Genomic DNA, 17,665 nt, shown 5'->3' on the forward strand with positions numbered 1-17,665 from the left:
TGCCCAAAACCGAATCGACGGTTCGGATCGGGGGAGTTCGGTATCTGCTAGAGATGCTCTGACAAACTACTCCAGCTTGGCTCGCTCGGCTCTAGGCTTGACTCGAACTTTGCTCAAGCCTCAAGCGAGTCGAGCTCTGAGACCATAAGTTAAACAAGCTCGACACTATGTGATTTTAAAATTTTGTCGAGCCAAGGTGTTGCTTTGTCAAAGTAAAGAAATCATTCACACGTGAACATTGTTTTTGTTTAGTTTATATGCATTTAGTCGAGTCAAGCTTGGGCTTAGTCGAGTCTGATCCATTTCTACGTGAGTGAACATCGATTTTTCTTTTAAAACACACACATCGATTTTCTTTTGCTACCGAGCCTTGTTAAAACTAAACTCGAGCCTTCGCGAGCATTGATCTAGACGAGTTCAAGCGTGACAACAAAGTTCAGACATCAAGTTGGGGTCGCTTAATGCCTCTACCAAGCAGTCTACCAGTAATTTCGATCTCAAGCCGTTGAAAGCCTTCGGCAAGCCGAGGTCATCTATTCTTCCATTCGTGGATCGATTTGAACTTCTTTCCAAAAAAGATGAAGTAAATTGGATTTCTTTCAAAAAAGAAGAAGTAAATTGAACTTTCGGCCATCGGTAGCCCTTTTCTGGGCCGAACATATTGGGACGCTTAAACAGAAAGGCCCATATAGCCAGACCCGACCAAAACCCACACGGCCCCCATGCCACGCACGCACCAAATCTCACCAGGTATTTGTACACTCGTCGTCGTCTCGGACAACACAACTCGCCGCACCCGCACCACCGCGCCGTCTCCTTCCTCCTTTCTCCCACCAGCCGAGCCCAAAACGAAAACCATGCGACCATAGCTTAAAAGATTCACCCCCTTTAATACGAGATCCGACGGCCCAGATCTCTCGCTTCGACCGATCCGCGCCCCCTCCCGTCTTCCCGCCCTCTCCCCATGTCGCCGGCGGCCGCCGGCGCCGCCTCCTCCGGCGAAGCGCCGCCGTCGCGTCCTAAGCGCGAGCTCTACACCATCCCGGCCTCGTCAAGTAAGCACTCTCTCTCTTTCTCTCTCCCCCGACTCCGGTTCACGCCCTCTCCTCGCTCTCCTAGGGTTAGGTGGTGGGCGGTGGTGGACTGGGAATTTAGCCGCCTGACCAATTGCGTGTCCTCCGCCCCGCAGGTTGGTTTCGCTGGGACGATATCCACGAGACGGAGCGAAGTGCCCTGCCGGAGTTCTTCGGCGGCCCCGGCGGGAACAGCTATGGGACGGCCTCGCGGAATCCCCGGATCTACCGCGAGTACCGCGACTATATCATCAATAAGTACCGGGAGGACCCTGCCCGCCGCCTCACCTTCACCGAGGTCCGCAAGGCGCTTGTCGGCGACGCCACGCTCCTCCGGAAGCTGTTCGGCTTCCTAGACTCCTCAGGCCTCATCAACTTCTCTGCCACCTCCCCCCGCCCTGTGGCACAGCAGCCTGGGTTGGACGCCGTTTTAGAGGCGCCTGTGGGGTTGCAGGTGACTCCACGGCCGCAGGTGTCCTACTCCGTGGAGGAGAGGTTTGGAGGAGGGACTGGGGAGAATGTGTTCCGCTTGCCTCCGCTGAGCTCGTATGTCGATGTGTTCGGGGAGTGGGCGCCTGGGAAGGGGCCTATATGTGCATTCTGCGGAGTGGAGTGCAAGGATGGGAAGGTGGAAACTTTGGAGGTACTATTTATTTCATATTATTGCAGCACTAGACTGTTCTGTTAATGAATTCACGGTCTGGACTTTGGATTGCAGAAGCTTAAGTTGTGGATAATTGCGGTGCTACTGCATGCTAATTAATTGATTTGTTTGCGCACGTGCCATTTGAGTGTCCGGTTAACTCCGATCTCTTGGCTTGGACCATACCACGACATACAGTTTTAATTTGTACCTGGAGAATTGTTTTATGAATATTTCGTGAAACTAGCTAGTGCTTATGTGTTAGTATGGAACAAAAAAAGTGGGACAGTATAATTTACTAAGGGAGTTCATTGTGTTGGATTGATCATCAATTGTCTGCAACAAACATTTGCACATCTCAAATAACAACGAGATACTAGGCAAAGGGAAGAAAAGCAGCAGGAGGACAAGGATAGGCTGAATTCTCGGCACAAATCTGGTTCCATTCCATGGGATTAGGATACGTTAAACCTATCTCCCATGAAAAGAAACCTAATATTTGAGTTTGAGCCTTCTCTACATATTTGTTTAGCCTTTTTCAAAGGTTATGGCCCAACGTGCCAGTACGAGTGTAGGGAAGGAGTGAACTCTTCACCAACTCAAAACTTTTTAAGTTATTATTAGTTGTATAGATATAGATGACACTTACCACATGATTGGGAGGGATATTTGCTATGGAATCAGTGCAGCAGCTGGGTATTACAACCGTTCTTTTTGTCTAGCATAATGTCCTGCACTTGAAATCTGCTCACTTAAGTTTTACCAGATACTGGACGCATCACACTAGTGTTTTCACTAAATCCTGTCAATTTTTTATACTATGGTATGATAGGATCTCTTGTAGTGCCATACTATGTTATTTATGAAATGCATTCAGATGTTGTAATTATTTTTATTAATAGAGGGTGCACTTAGATTATCAGATACAGTTTGATTGAGTTGTGAATTTATTCAGATCATCAGATGGCATCAAGCTATGATACGATGAATAATCGAGGAAATATGTGCTATCTATTCCTTAATGTTTATGTGTTTGCTTTTCAGGATGGTTTTAAAGTATGTTCAACGTGTTGCAAAACCAATAGTGATAATGAGGAAGCGAATAAATGCGCTGGTGATAAGAAAGAGAGCGCTGACAACCATGCTTCTAGTGCATGGACAGATGCAGAGACACTACTCCTTTTAGAAGGTGTCCTAAAACATGGAGATGACTGGGATCTCATTACCCAGCATGTCCGCACAAAGAATAAATTAGAATGCATTGCAAGGCTTATTCAGTTGCCTTTTGGTGAACATATGTTGGGTGCCATAAATGGTAAATCTGATAGTAGGTTCCAGACGAGCCAAACTACTGATGGCAAAACGAACCACTATATTGTGAAGGACACTTCAAGCCAGTCAAACGAAATGGTTGACGGCATGCAGATTGATGGAGAGCAAGATGGTGCTGATAAACTTGTTGAAGAACAACCTTCAAAGCGCCAACGTTTATCTTCCTCAATAGATGTGACCGGTTCATTAATGGAGCAGGTAATAAAGGAAACATAACAAATATATGACGGAAATCATCTTTAAGGATGCACAGTTTTTTAACAGAGCACTAATATTTGTACTTCTACTTCAGTTAGCACTGCTGACTACTGCGACGAGCCTGGATGTTGTTGCTGCAGCCGCTGCTGCGTCAATTAAAGCATTAGGTAGTGAAAACCCTCAAGCAAAGAATGCTTTTCATCTTAGCGAGAAAGAATACCAAGGCAAAACATTCTCTTCTAACCATATCCATGAGAGGTAAACATGTGCTGCAAGTTGTGCTTCTTTGGCTCTTCGCAGCGTTGATTCAATCTGTTTATTTTAAAATGACATTTTTACAGTGAATGCAATGTTGGCGATCAGGAAGGGGAAATGCATGGACAGACTGTTCCTGGTAGGCCAAATTTATGTCTCACATTCTGAGCTACTATGAATATATGTGATTTTCTGGATACTAATTACAGGAGAGTTGTTTCTTTATCTGTTACCAAAAGTTGTACTGGTTGGAATTGTTTCCGATGTATCACAAGATTATATTTGAATTGAGCCATCGGTAGTTCAGTACTGGGCAAGGTTTTTAAAAATGCTAGGCTGTGTCTGGTCGTTTGCTGGCGCCTAGCGCTTCGCTCGCCTACGCGTTTAGAACGGACAGGTAGCAGGGGCCAGGGGAGTGGCTGGGAGGGGTGGTGGGATGGACGATTTTGGTGAGGGGTTCGGTGAAGGAGCAGCTGGAGGGGTGTGGCTTCTCGTGGAGGCGGAGTGTGGCCATGGCAGGGATGGATGAGCTTGGCCAGACGCAGACTATGTGTGGCAGACAGGATGAAAAGAGACACAAAAGGATATATGTGGCCCAGAACCGTTCTTTTTATGTAGCACATCTGGCTGCCGCCCAGCGTCTTAGTTACCTATTTCCGTCTCCAACCTTCAGCCCGTCGCTGCCATAGTTCCCTAGGTCCAATGGCTAGGTGCTTTTTGAACGCACAAAAACTGTTAGAATGGTGCTTTTTGAACGCTACATCTAGGTGCATTTTGGGTGCTTCAACCAACTTGTTCCCGCACAAAAGCATGGTGCTTCTGTGACATGTCAAAGGGACACCTCTGGCATTAGTTGCTGTTGATTCTTTTTTATGGAATGAAATTGGTGAGCACTCAAGATGGCCAAGGCAATGAATTTAGTCTGCCACACCCTATACCGTCTGGCTTCAGTAGGCCTTTGATAGGCCTCCTTTTTACACTACCTGGCAGCTCCAATACCACCTGTATTAGCTGATGGTTGGATCACCGGATCAGACAGCAATCCCCTAGTTTTCTTAGTTTGCTGAATCATCTGAAAGCTGTACGTGCCCTGGGTTACAATATTTGTATGCTTGTTCGTCACTAGCAGTTCGCCTAGGTGAACCGCAGGTTCTGGTTGGTATTTGCCAACTGATATAATCCGTAAAATAAACCGTTGAGCTTCCAGCCTGTTGGCCTGTGGTAGTGTCATGTTTTGTCCTTGACTGTGTTCTGCTAATCTAAAATCAATGCCCATCATTCATGCCAGATAAGAAGCTGCAAAAGAAGTATATTTCTACTGCATATCAAGTGAGGGCAGCTGTTGGAACAGCTGTTGGGGTAGCTGCCGCCCGCGCTAAGATGCTTGTGGATCAGGAAGAGCGGGAGATTGAGCTTCTGTTGGCATCCATAATTGAGACTCAGGTGAAGTTTTGTACACTTTCCATGCTTAAATTTTCATGATGAGAGTACTTTGGGTTTCTAGTTTCATGTGAAAGTTACGTGTGTGATATATATCGTGTATATTCTGACCAAATTGGTCAGTTTTGCTGTTTGATCAATCACTGATGGCTGTTTGCTGTATACCTTATGTTTGGCAGCTAAGAAAGATCCAGTACAAGATCAAACACTTTGAGGAGCTAGAGTTGATCATGGATCAGGAGTACAACACGATACAACAGATAAAGGAATCCCTCATCAATGAATGGCTAAAGGTCCTCGAGCAAGCATTTCAGGCTGGAGTACCGATTCAGAGGGATGAAGTGCTTACAAAGCTGTTCCTGAACAAGTCTACTCCATAAACAAGCTGACTGGAGTCGATTACCCCTCCTCTGATCCGGCTCGCCCTTTGGCTGTAGCTCTTGTACGTAAAGCAGCATTCTGCGTGCGTGCATGAGGGCGTGCCTGTAAAGGTGCTAATTTGAGCATTCCATTGGTCTCCTGTAACTGTTGAATTTTGTGTTTGTGGCCGCGACAACCCTTTGTACCATCATGTGTACACAGCAACTCCGTTGTACCACCATCCAACTAGGTTAGACAGCAAGGGTTGCTAATAGTCTCCTGTAACTGTTGACGTTTATGTCGTTTCATTTGTTGGGATGCACAGGTCTTTCTTCTGTTTGGGCTCTCCGCCTCTCCGTATTCTTGACAATGTATATTATTGTTTGGTTGCTCAAATAGTTGCTCCATGTGTAAGTTTCCAGTGTGGCAATGTGAGTTTGAAGCACACATCACTGTGTGCTTTAATTACTGCCATACAATGAAAATTACTGGAAGAAAATCACCGTATCAATTTCTTTTGCAGATGTTTGGTTGAAATTCGAAGGCAAAAGTTTATTACGAAGTATACTGCTTTAGGCGAGTTTCACCGATTTTTTATTGAGCAGGCTTGGTTGTGGCGCGACTTTTGTAGGCCACGACTAAACAAATTCTAAGAGGCAAAACGATGGTCCGTACACGGGACTGGCCGACATGGATAAGGTGCATAGACTTTCTTAAAAAAAAAACTTACAGCTCGTTTGTCAACCAAGAATTCATTTCATTTGATCAAAATGAAATGATATCTAATTTTTAATAGAATTTCATTTGGTTGAATTTGAATTCCGGGTTGAAAAATTATGTTTGTCTACCACATGGAATTGAAGAGCGAGAGACAATTCTAAAAAAACGATGGATTTTAGAGAAAAATTGAGACTAGTTATAGTGTGATTACATGTAATTTAAGATTGAATTCCTGTGGCTAATTCCGTGCCAACGAAACAAGTTGTATTTTGGAATTCAAAATGAATTTTACAATTCTATGCCCAAATGATGGGTGCCAAACGAGCTGTTACGGAAAAAGATTTTCAGCTATGCTAGTTGGATACCGGTGTGGTAATGGGCAAACATGTCTAGGTTCGCCTATACGACATTTCTCGTTCGCTCAGTACATAATAAATGTCTTGCATTCAGTGGTACTTATATCTCAACTTTCATCCTCTGGAGAAAAGGACTATTGTTTTGGCTATATATGGCAAATCTAATGTGATTTGGATTGGATTAAACTTGAGAAAGAGATGAAAGCCATCTTTCTCGACGTCTTTTCCAAATCTAGGAGAAACCCCTAGGTCCTTGGACCAGGGATGCAAGTGCTCCTACGTCACAAGTTTCTTGGAATCGTCGTTTTCGAGCCATTGTATGACAGATGAGTCGGATTGTGGGCGGTGGATGGCCAGTGGTGATCCTTCTTGGTGTTGGCCCACGATGGTCACTGCATTGTGATGAGTCGTGGACTCTTGGTTTCATCTGGTTGATCAGTGTCTTTCGGCAACGTAGTGGACACACATAGCTACACAAAGTGCTAAGGGTTGTCCTAGGCGGTGGAGGTTGCCGTCAAAGTTTACGTGCTTCGGTGTGAGCTCATATTCACGATGCCTGCCTCGACGGTGTAACCCCTTTTGACAACAGTAGAGACACTCGTTGACATGTTCCGTTGTCCGTGAAATGACAACCGAGTAAATAAGCTAACAACTGAGTAAATAGAAGAAACGCTGTATAACAATATCCATATCGTGGTATGCACTTCGAGAACGTGATGAGCGCCCCTCTCTGATTCTCGCTAGGGATTGTTCCATCTTTTCGGTATTCTTTTCATTATGTGAAAGAGAAATCATTCTCAGAATAGAAATGGGAAAAGTAGAGCGGTAGCATTTTCGACCTATACTAACTCCGACATAGCCCCGAAAGCGGAAGAAGGGGCGGCCAGCCAAAACCCTCGCCTCGCGCACCACCTCTCCCTTCTTCCCCTCTCCAGGCTCGCGAACGACCTAATGGCGAAAAAGAGCAAGGCCGCCGCCGCTCCCGACTCGGGCATGTCGAGCCCTCAGGGCTCCGTCGAGGGCGGCGCGGAGAAGGAGGGCAGCTTCCTGCTGGGGCAGCCGACCTGGGAGGACGCCGGCGGCGGGCGGTGGCGGTGCGCGGAGACGGGGCACGAGCTGCCGGAGCGGGAGAAGGACTCGTACGCGCGGTCCCGCGCCTGCCGCATCGCGCTCATCGACCACGGCGTCGCGCACAAGAAGCCGCCGCTCAGCGCCTTCAAGCCCCACCCCGAGCACAAGTGCGTGCTAATCCGCCCGTCCCCTTCTGCTGCTACTCATTCTACTCTCTGTTGCTGCGTAATCCATATCCAACATAACTTGTCCCAAATTTGTTTGCTCTTGAGTCTGATCGGCTGTCCGTTAATGTTCTTTGAAGGAATCCTATGGTTCTAATTTCTGAATGTATTTAAGTCTGATACTCCTATGCAGATTGTAGGAATAAACAAAGTAGCAAACGATTGATATGCATGCTTGTAATTGGACCGTGCTTCAGCTGATGTCGTTTGCACGGATTTTAAAAAGGCTGTTTCCTTTTGTGTAGAATTAAGTTGAATTTTGTGTTGCAGGTCGAAGCTCATATGCAACATTACTGGGGACACCATAAACAAGTCGGAGGAGCACATCTGGAAGCATGTAAATGGGAAGAGATTTCTGAATAAACTAGGTAAAAATAATTCCACAGAACTATCTGTATTCTTTAGTTCCTGGTGTGGCAACTGGTCACATGATATGATATGCTCTTGCTATTGAAATGAACTATACTTTTTATGTGTTCCTCTACTGGTTGAAAATCCATGATGAACTTTTCTAATGTTTCCATAAAACTGTCCATGGTTCATTCTTTTGTACCTGAGATATATTATTGTTGGATATCTGAATAAGTAAGTGTAAAAAATGAATGATGGATGACTAGTTGGTTCTTTTTTAGAACAGTGCTGTATGAATTGATCTTGAATGATTATTTGAGTGTATTATGTTTCGCACCTTGCTCTGTAGTGTAGCGGCGTGTTCACTTTCTTTCATTTGTCTTCTCATTAGTATGGAAATGGTTGGGTAAGTTTCTGGCTATTTAAATCCCATCCAGTATAATTTGGTTGGAATTGTTATCTGCATACAGCTAACTACATTTCCATTGAACCGCAGTGTTTGGTTGCTCCTACGTCTAACACACCTATCCCTATAATGGCAGAAAAACTGGAAGAAAAGATGACATCAAGTGAGACAACCAAAGGAGAAGTTGAACAATCAAAAGAAGTCGCAAAGAAATCCAAGTCGAGCAAGAAGAAGGACAAGAAGAAAGCTGCAGTTGTTGACACTTCTTTGCCACGAGAACCTCAACCTGAGATTGATGATTCAGATGACTCGGAGTTTTGGGTGCCTCCTGTAGGAAGTCGTTGGGACGATGATGATGGGAAAGACCGATGGGAGTCCCCTCCAGGGAAGGATGATGTGGCAGAGGATGAAGGTGCATCTGGTAGGTGTTAATTTGATTTTTCATATTATACGTAATTGCTTTAATTTAACAAATCTCAAAAGTTCATATCAATACTTCACAGCATATCTGGTAGATATTGGTTCTCCAAGCCTCTAATAGATCATATAGTGTTCATTGAATATGTTCTTGGATCTTTGTTTTGTACGTAAATTGGAGGTTTATCACCTTACATGTGTGTGTAATTTATTTTGCTGACAGAATACGAGAAACAGAATAGCGTCCACCCTGTTGCTATTTCTTTAGCTAATGAACAGGATGATTGGCAAGCACATAGTGTTTAGGTGCAGGCAAGAGCCAGAATATGTGTAAGGATGCCAAATTGCAGTATCAGTTACAGTCAGCGAAATAGGTTGTTCGGTCAGCCTGTTTTGGTTAGGTCATTTTATTTTGTAGTTACTTTCTGAACAGAAAGTTGTTCTTGATGGCAGCTTCTGTGCCCCCTTTATGTTAAATTTGAACATACTTCTCTGCAATGAGCTGAAACATTACAGGAATTGTTCTATTTAGAGAGGTGCGCAGGAGGGGGTATTAGGTTTACTTCTGAAGGTCTTTTCCTTCATAGGAGTCTTCTCTTACCTATCATGTAGAGTAGCATGTACCTAATTACTGCTATCTACGCAGTTCCCAGCTTTTGAGGTTTTGTGATGGAACGCTCCGAGCTCTTTGTTCAATATATATGGACCATATAAATAAGCATTTCTTCAAGTTACGCATCCGTGTTTTCTTAGTTACATTGTGATCTGCCGGATGCTCTTTAGTTGCATTCTAGTTGCTTCTGAATTTTGTGATTATCAGTATTTTTTCAATCATGTTAGAACCAACTATAATCGTGCTTTCAGTGCTATTGAAGTCCACCAATTTTAACTGATGTAGCCTTATTTTCAATACAAAATGTTCTGTGTCTAATATAAAAACATATATTAATGTGGTAGATGAAGACGGCGACGATGATATGGCTGACGAGGACGATGATGTGTCAAACGAACTTGCTTCAAGGTAAACTCGGACATGTTTTCCAGTCAATTATATACATGCTGTCACCTACTCAGGGATAAATATTTCCTCTTGTAGCAGTACAAAGCGATTGTCAGTAGAAGCAGTTGGGCCAAGTAGCTTCGCTTCAAGGAAGAAAAAACCCCGAAAGGATGAGTGAAAAAGTTAGTTTGTGATTTATTCAGTTAGTTATGCAAGAACTTCGGTTTCACCTTCTTCCCTGGGGGGTTTTGGGGTTGGCTATTACAATGGTCCGATTTTGTATTAGTTTTGCCTGCATTTTGTTAATGGATGCTTATTCTACGGGCCATCATGAGCAATGAGAGCCATTCTGGATCCTTGGTTCCTGTTGTGTTATACTGTAATCATGTGTTCCTCTTAGCCCCAGTTTAAAAGCCGTCAGTCCTCGCGGTATTCTGATGAATTTGTACTAATCCTTAGAGATTCATAGCCGACGTTCGCCCGGACTGGTCGACGGAATATGGCAAAAGCTTTGCTGCACACACCGGCAGGGCCGGCACGGCCTTTGGCAGAGCTCGACGGCCTATCAGAAAATGTCGACTTGCCTAGCCTCTAAAAAAAAGAGAGAAAATGTCGGCTTGCCTGGCTTGCAGCTGCTGGTCTGGTTGGTGCATCGTGTGGACGGCTCGATCTGTCGCGGCAATCTGTCCAGTACCTCCCAAGGATGGCGACGGGTCAGTATATATATCCCCGGGATGGCGACGTGCAACCAATGGCAAACGGGTGGATGGACCACTGAATTCGAGGGCGACGCAGCGAGACAGCTAGCTACGCATGGGTTCGCCATCACGTAGATACGGAGTACATCCGATTGCGTGTGTGGCTGTGGCTCCCTGTAGCGTGGATTACGACAGACAGAAACGCATGCACCGATTATGCACGTTACGTACATACTGCATCAGTGTACTTTCCAGCTCGATCCAGAACGTGGTGCCGTGCGACTACCTAAGAAACATTGCTCTCTCTCCCATTCACATTAGTTGTCGAAATATTACATGTATCTAGACGTTTTTTAGACATAAATAGATCCATATTTTGACAAATTTGAGACAAGTAATATGGATCGGAGAAAGTAGAATAGCAATCACAAGTCTACCATTATCATGCGGATGCACATTTTGAATTTTATGACTACTCCGTACTTCATTCCGTCAGATGAATAATCAACAACCACAAGTCCAAGCTCGTGATCGAGAAACAAGTTAGTAGTATGAGTTGACTTAAGATGGAGACCGCCTTCTGTTTCCAAATATTTGCACGTCGACGCATATTCTAGCATTCTTGTAGCCGTCTAGCTAGCGCCGGTTCACAAGGAATTGTTTTGCAAAGTATTCAAAGGTAGGCGCACATGCCAACATAGCTGACAACAATGTACCATAATTTATTCGGAGAATCTAAATTAAGGTGCACGACACGTATCAAACCGTATCACTGGCTCGCTTCACGCCTCTCTCGGCCCGTTTGGCAGGCAGCACGAGAGGGTTCTTCCTGTAGACCGTCAACCCATTCTGCTATTCCGCATCCACCTTGTCGCGCGCCTAGTAGCGGCGCACGCCAGTCAAAGTAGAAGAGCTCGATGGCCCCCGTCAGCCGGTCAGAGGATGTTGACTTGCCTGGCTTGCTGGTCTCGTCGGTCCATCGCGGCATTGCTGGGGCGAAAGACTACCCACAATTTCATCATGGACACGGGTGGCGAGGGCTGTTGGACTTGGCGGGCGGGAACGGCTCGATCGTAGCCAGGACAGCTGGACAAGGGTGTCCATGGCTCTGCTGCGGCAATCCCGCCAGTATATATCCCCGGGACGGCGACGTACGTGCAACCAATGGCAAACGGGTCTTATCACCCCCAGCGTAGCCTTTGTGTTAACTTTCATGAACCTCTAGGATTTGAACTGCTGTGAACTGTTGGTCGAACGGTGAATTCGAGGGCGTGCAACGCAGCGAGACGCAAGTGTTCGCCGTCACGTAGATACGTCCGGTTGCATGTCTGGATCCACGTTACGTACTGCATCAGTGTGGTGCCGTAGACTTTGAGGTTTGATGTAGAACGTGGTGCCGTGCGACTACCTAAGTCTAAAATTATGATGATGCACATCTGAAATGTGTGACTACTTAAATGCCGTTAGATAAATATATAATCAGTAGTAACCAAGAGTCCATGATCGTGACCGAGAAACAAGAACTTATGAGTTGACTTAAAAGATAGAGACCCTCTTTTGTTTAGATTTTTTTTTTTTGCACGTGGACACTAGACCTTTTGTTTCTCAAATTAAGGCTTATATTATTTCTTTTGACCGAACGACCAAAGATTATTCCATCAGGGTGTGATTTATGCGATATAAACAATCATAAACAAGTACTTTTGAATACGAATATAATGATATCAAATTTATTTCACAAAAAATATATATTAATAGATTAAATATTGGTCAAAGGCTCGGTCAAAAAAAACATAATACTCCCTCCATTTCACAAAGGTTGGCGCATTTTGTTTCGTTAAGACAAGGCTTTGACCAATGATAACTCTATTAATATGTGTTTTTACATGCATGGAATTTATATCAATAGAATCGTCTTTAAAAGTTCTTTCTAGTAATTATAATTTTGTATCATATAGGTTATATATTAATAGAGTAATCATTGGTCAAAACATTGTCTTAACGAAACAAAATACGCTAACCTTTATGAAATGGAGGGAGTACGTCGTAATTTAAGGAACGGAGAGAGTATTGCCGATTCACAATGAGTTGTCTTGCCATACGCCAACATAGCTTACAACATCATCGTACTCCATAATTAATTCGGAAAATCTAATTAGGTGCATGACACGTATCAAACCGTATCACTGACTCGCTTCACGCTTCTTGATTCGTTTCGCGAGCAGCAGGAGAGGGTTCTTCCTGTACACCGTGAGCCCGTTCTCCTCCTCCGTGTCCACCTTGCCTCCTGGTAGCGGCGCGCGCCAGTCAAAGGAAAACAACAAATTGGCGAGCAGCAGCTCCACGACGGCCGTGGCGAAGTGCACGCCGGGGCAGCTCCTCCGCCCGATCCCGAACGGCACGAGCGCGAAGCTGTCGTGCCACGGCTTGTGGTCTTCGGCGTCCGCCCCGGCCTGCGCGTGCCGCTCGGGCACGAACCGCGCCGCGTCGGGCCCCCACGCGCCGGGGTGCGCTCCGATGGCCTTCGCGTTGACGAACACCCGCGTCCCGGCCGGTATCTCGTGCCCGCCGTAGCCCTGGACCGTGATCGGCTCCGTGGTCTCCCGGGGCACCAGCAGCGGCACGGGCGGGTGCAGCCTCATGGATTCCTTGATCACCAGCTTCAGGTAGCTCAGCCGCGGCAGGTCAGGCTCCCGGACCATGTCGGCGTCGGTGTCGCTGACCGCGTTGCGTACCTCGTGTTGCGCCTTGGCGAGGATCTCCGGGTGGTTGATTAGCTCCGTCGTCGTCCACTCCACCGCCGCCGCCGACGTGTCGGTCCCGGCGATGAACATGTCCTTCAAACATATATACACAAGCCAAACTTATGAATCGATCAATACATATGTGCACGAAATGTGTCATGTCTGCATGTGTTGTGTACTCATGTTTGATACGTACCGTGAGGATGCCTTTGATCTGGTCGCGGCTTCCGAACGTGCTCCGATGAGCCGGGTCACCGTGCAGGCGGAGGAGCACGTCGACCAAGTCCTCCTCTTCGTCGGAGGCTCCGGAATTGCGCTTGTCGAGGTGGCTGTCGATGACGCGCTCGTAGAACGCGTCGAGCTGATGGAAGTTCCGCTCCAGGCGGCCCCGCATGCCACGGAGCGCGTCCAGCCACCCGAGCCACGGCACGTAGTCGGCGACCCAAAAGCCACCGAGAAGCCTCTGCGTCTCCTTGAGTACAGCGCTCGCGTCCATGCCGCCATCTCCCCCGCCGCCGTTGCTGCTGCCGAAGGCGACACGACGCACGATGTTGTTGCTCGCGGCGACAAGCATGTCGCTCAGGTCCACGGGCGCGCCGGCTTCCGACGCATCCGCCACGGCCGCGACGAGCGCGGCGGTCTCGCGCTCCCGGGCGTCGCGGAACGCGCGCACGCGGGGCGCGCCGAGGAGCTCCGAGAGGCACGCCCGGCGTGCGGCGGGCCAGAACGCGCCGTCGGGAGGCCCGAAGGAGATGCTCTGCAGGCCGTAGGAGAACCTGGTGGCCGCGACGAGCGACGCCGGGCGGCCTGACAGGGCGCGGTCGTTGCGCTGGAACAGCGCGCGCGCCGCGTCCGGGGTGGAGACGACGAGCGCGGGCACGGAGCCCAGGCGGAGCAGCATGAGCGGCGCGTCGTGCGCGGCGGCGAGGGACGCGAGGGAGTCGTGCGGGAGCGCGCCGAGCTGGTGGAGGTTGCCGATGAGGGGCAGGCCCCTCGGGCGAGGCAGGGAAGCTGGTGGAGGTTGCCGATGAGGGAGCAGCCGCCTGAAGAGGAGAAGGGTAGCTACGGCGACCAGGAGGCATGCAAGGAGCTCGTGAGCTTCGAGCGGTGCCATGGAAAATTGCCCGGCTGCGCTCGTCGTTGAAGTTTTTGATTTTTGTTGTTTGTATAAGGCGGCAATACTATATATGCAAAGGAAGAGCTTTCTGTTGACAACTTTTTCTTGAGGGATTCTGATTTGACAACTTGGTGTACTTCCCGGTTGGTGACATTTCATACCGATAGGTTTTGTCGGATATAGAGTTTGGACACAACTGCCAAGGCTTGTCTGTGATCCATCCCTCATTTGTTGTCGCCCCTGGCCGCATCTCTCGTTTTCTTCCTCCTCCTCCGTTCCGAACCAAGGCCGCCGGCATTGCTGGTGACCTTCGGTCGGCCATGCCTCCTCCCCCACGCCCTCTTTCTCAATTAATCATTCCCCTTTCTCCTCCGAGATTTATGGTGGGCAGGCGTTCGTTAACATCATTAGGGATATACGTGGAATCCTGCTTATGTCCTATTATTAGGGATTTGCTAGTTCAAAATATGGATAAAAAATTTGACATAAGATTTAGAAATTGGCCTAGAAATGGGACATTGGCGGGATCTGGCTTCTTTGGTGGAGCCTACCATTCAGTGAGTAACTAGGTTTCTTATTTATGAGTAAACAGAAAATGTCTTGTTTTGTTTTTCTACCTTGAAACCTTACAGGCTTAAAAATTTGATGATATAAGAAAAGAAAAGGAAATAATAAATGAATGAGACGCTGCAACTGAATTTATGCTCTCTTTTTACAGGAAAATATATCTGTTCTGTACGTTAGTAACCTCATTACTTCAATAGATTAACCTAAACAATTTGACCTAGGAAAGGCTGTTGTAGTACTCATCCTGTCATCCGTATTTGAAATTTAAAGCGCAATACAATTTCTGTACAAGTTTTGTAAAATGCAAAAGGTTGATTCCCCGTTCAGAATTCATGCACAACAATGTGCATCATGCGGTCTGTACAGTCACGCAGTACACTCTTTCAGTTGCAGAACGAACTCATGTATCTATCTATTCTTAAAAAGCATCTAGATACATGTAATATTTCGACAACAATTTAGGATCGGAGGGAGTAACAGTAAACGTCAATATTGTAATTACAGATTATTTACAGAATCATCCAGTATGTCTACAAACTTAGGGCACTTGAACTGTTACTCACCAGTAATCATTGCAGGAGCACAAACCATCTTTGAAATGATGAAACCTATTCCTGTCTCGAACAATAATCTCCCTGTTGTACACCTTCGAGATCAACTTCGTGGCAGAGTGGCAGTCTATGCACACTCTCAAATTCTTCGACAACCGAATTGTTGCACCAGGGCGCGACTTCATCAGGCCAAACGCAATGGCCAGTTTCTCACTGTGATGTGAAACGGATACTTGCTTCTCATATTCATCAACATCTAGTCTTGCATCAGCTGTATTTGGGATGTACCCGACCATTTTGATATTTTCAATCATCTCGTGAACTTTCTCATATATCTCCGTCAACTGGGGGTGCTCACTGTCTTCAGCAAAGAATTCGAAGATTGTCCCTTCCAGCTCAATGAGACTGCACCCTGGAATTTTCTCAACCCCCTTCTCCTTCATTTCCTTCCGAACCATAGCCGCATTCTTCCATTGTCCCACTGACGCATAGGTGTTTGATAGAAGTATGTAGTTACCACTGTGACAAGGGTCCAGTGGGACAATCTGCTTCAATGCTTCTTCCCCAATTTCAACATTTTTGTGAACTGTGCAGGCAGAAAGCAGCGCCCTCCAGACAACTGCATTTGGCTCAATTGGCATGTTCCTGATAAACTGATATGCCTCATCTATCAAACCAGCCCGTCCCAACAGATCAACCATACAGCCGTAGTGCTCGATCCTTGGACAGATGCCATAATCCTGGGTCATGCTAGTGAAATGGCGGCGACCCTCCTCAACTAAGCAGCCGTGGCTGCAAGCCAGAAGAACACCAATGAATGTCACATCTGTAGGCTCAATATTGGCCTCAAGCATGGATGAGAAAAGCTCCAGCGCTTCTCTGCTTCTTCCGTTGCTTGCCATGCCCTTTATCAAAGCTGTCCACGTCCAAGTGTTTCTGACAGGCATTGACTCAAATGCCTTGACTGCATCTTTGATGCATCCACACTTTGCATAAAAGTCCACCAGTGCAGTGCCAAGAATAACTGTAAGGGGCAAATCCTTCCTCCTTATGTATGAATGCACCCACTTACCTGTCTCAAGTGCACCCAGAACAGCACAAGCGGAGAGCACACTGACCATGGTTACATCATTCGGGTTCACCTCGGTACCCTGCATCTCATTGAAAATAGCAAGCGCCTCTCGACACCGGTCAGATTGAGTGTACCCAGAGATCATTGCACTCCAAGCAACCACATCTCGGGAGTGCATCCTGTCGAACAACCTCCGTGCCTTATCAAGTTCACCACACTTGGCATACATGTCAACCAGCGCAGTTGCCAAGTTCCTACTCCTCAACATCCCCTTCTCCTCTGCATATTCTGCAATCCACTGGCCAAGATTGGCATCACCTAACCTTCCACATGCTGTGGCGACGCTCAGCAATGTGACTTCATCAAACGGTGCCCGAACCTCAAGCATACCCTTAAACATCTCCACAACCTCCTTCCAGTCTCCGTTCTTGACGTAGCCCGCAATCATCGCATTCCATGCAATCACGCCCTTCACCTGTACTGTGTGGAACAACACGTGTGCTGCCACAACATCCCCACAGCTCGCATACATGTGTATCAAGCTGTTGAGCACAAACTGATCGACCATGAACCCACGCTTGAAGGCGTACGCCTGGACACCGCGCCCTACAGATAGATCACACATCCTGGAGCAAGACTTGACGGTATTAGCGACGGTATGCTGGTCAGGGCTAACTGCGGTGTCGTCGAGCATTTCGACGAACAGGTGGAGAGCGTCTTCCGGATGACCTGCGCGGAGGAAGGAACGTATAAGGATGTTATACGATCGCGCGGAGCGGGGCGGGTGGGGACCGAGGCGGAACAGCCGGATCGCGTAGGAGAGGTGCGCCGAGGAGGTGGCCGGCGCAGGGAGCGCGGCGGCCTCGAGAAGGGAGTGGAAGGAGTCCGGCGAGGTGGTCATAGCACCGGACTTGAGGAGGGTCGCATGAAGCTGAGGCACATCTCGCAGCGCCGCGCGGCGGGGTGTTTGACGCGCCGGCGACGGCATGCCGGGGGCGGGGAGCCTCGCCGCCGGGAGGGCAGTGGCGGCCATTCGAGTTCGCTTCGCTTGAGCTTAACCGCTTTAAGCG

The 17,665-nt window shown here is 47.3% G+C and overlaps 3 protein-coding genes across 3 annotated transcripts; 1 reads left to right on the forward strand and 2 right to left on the reverse strand.

Moving 5' to 3' along the window:
* The first annotated feature begins 772 nt into the window (after positions 1-772).
* Positions 773-10,229, forward strand: LOC100844943 (SWI/SNF complex subunit SWI3A). Its single transcript, XM_003579928.4, has 13 exons — positions 773-1,055; positions 1,190-1,716; positions 2,761-3,246; positions 3,341-3,504; positions 3,588-3,640; positions 4,790-4,944; positions 5,121-5,308; positions 7,199-7,202; positions 7,482-7,615; positions 7,943-8,040; positions 8,566-8,850; positions 9,804-9,867; positions 9,943-10,229. Exons 1-13 carry the CDS (start codon positions 965-967, stop codon positions 10,022-10,024), a joined length of 2,331 nt encoding a protein of 776 aa, XP_003579976.2. The 5' UTR covers positions 773-964; the 3' UTR covers positions 10,025-10,229.
* Positions 10,230-12,525: 2,296 nt separating this feature from the next.
* On the reverse strand, positions 12,526-15,129 carry LOC100845553 (cytochrome P450 71A9). Its single transcript, XM_003579930.4, has 2 exons — positions 13,485-15,129; positions 12,526-13,381 (listed from the first exon to the last, which is right to left on the reverse strand). Exons 1-2 carry the CDS (start codon positions 14,631-14,633, stop codon positions 12,728-12,730), a joined length of 1,803 nt encoding a protein of 600 aa, XP_003579978.2. The 5' UTR covers positions 14,634-15,129; the 3' UTR covers positions 12,526-12,727.
* A 230-nt stretch (positions 15,130-15,359) lies between these two features.
* On the reverse strand, positions 15,360-17,658 carry LOC100839670 (pentatricopeptide repeat-containing protein At5g48910). The gene has a single exon (XM_010241726.3). It carries the CDS (start codon positions 17,626-17,628, stop codon positions 15,532-15,534), a length of 2,097 nt encoding a protein of 698 aa, XP_010240028.1. The 5' UTR covers positions 17,629-17,658; the 3' UTR covers positions 15,360-15,531.
* Between the last annotated feature and the right edge of the window lie 7 nt (positions 17,659-17,665).

Source organism: Brachypodium distachyon, chromosome 5 (assembly GCF_000005505.3).
Source record: "Brachypodium distachyon strain Bd21 chromosome 5, Brachypodium_distachyon_v3.0, whole genome shotgun sequence".
Classification (NCBI taxonomy): Eukaryota; Viridiplantae; Streptophyta; class Magnoliopsida; order Poales; family Poaceae; genus Brachypodium; species Brachypodium distachyon.

Coding starts and splice junctions, on each gene's coding strand:
- LOC100844943 (XM_003579928.4), top strand. CDS start 965: ATGTCGCCGGCGGCCGCCGGCGCCGCCTCCTCCGGCGAAGCGCCGCCG. Junction 3,247..3,340: donor CCGGTTCATTAATGGAGCAG/GTAATAAAGGAA, acceptor CTTCTACTTCAG/TTAGCACTGCTGACTACTGC. Junction 7,616..7,942: donor AAGCCCCACCCCGAGCACAA/GTGCGTGCTAAT, acceptor TTTGTGTTGCAG/GTCGAAGCTCATATGCAACA.
- LOC100845553 (XM_003579930.4), bottom strand. CDS start 14,633: ATGAGGGATGGATCACAGACAAGCCTTGGCAGTTGTGTCCAAACTCTA. Junction 13,382..13,484: donor AGATCAAAGGCATCCTCACG/GTACGTATCAAA, acceptor ATATGTTTGAAG/GACATGTTCATCGCCGGGAC.
- LOC100839670 (XM_010241726.3), bottom strand. CDS start 17,628: ATGGCCGCCACTGCCCTCCCGGCGGCGAGGCTCCCCGCCCCCGGCATG.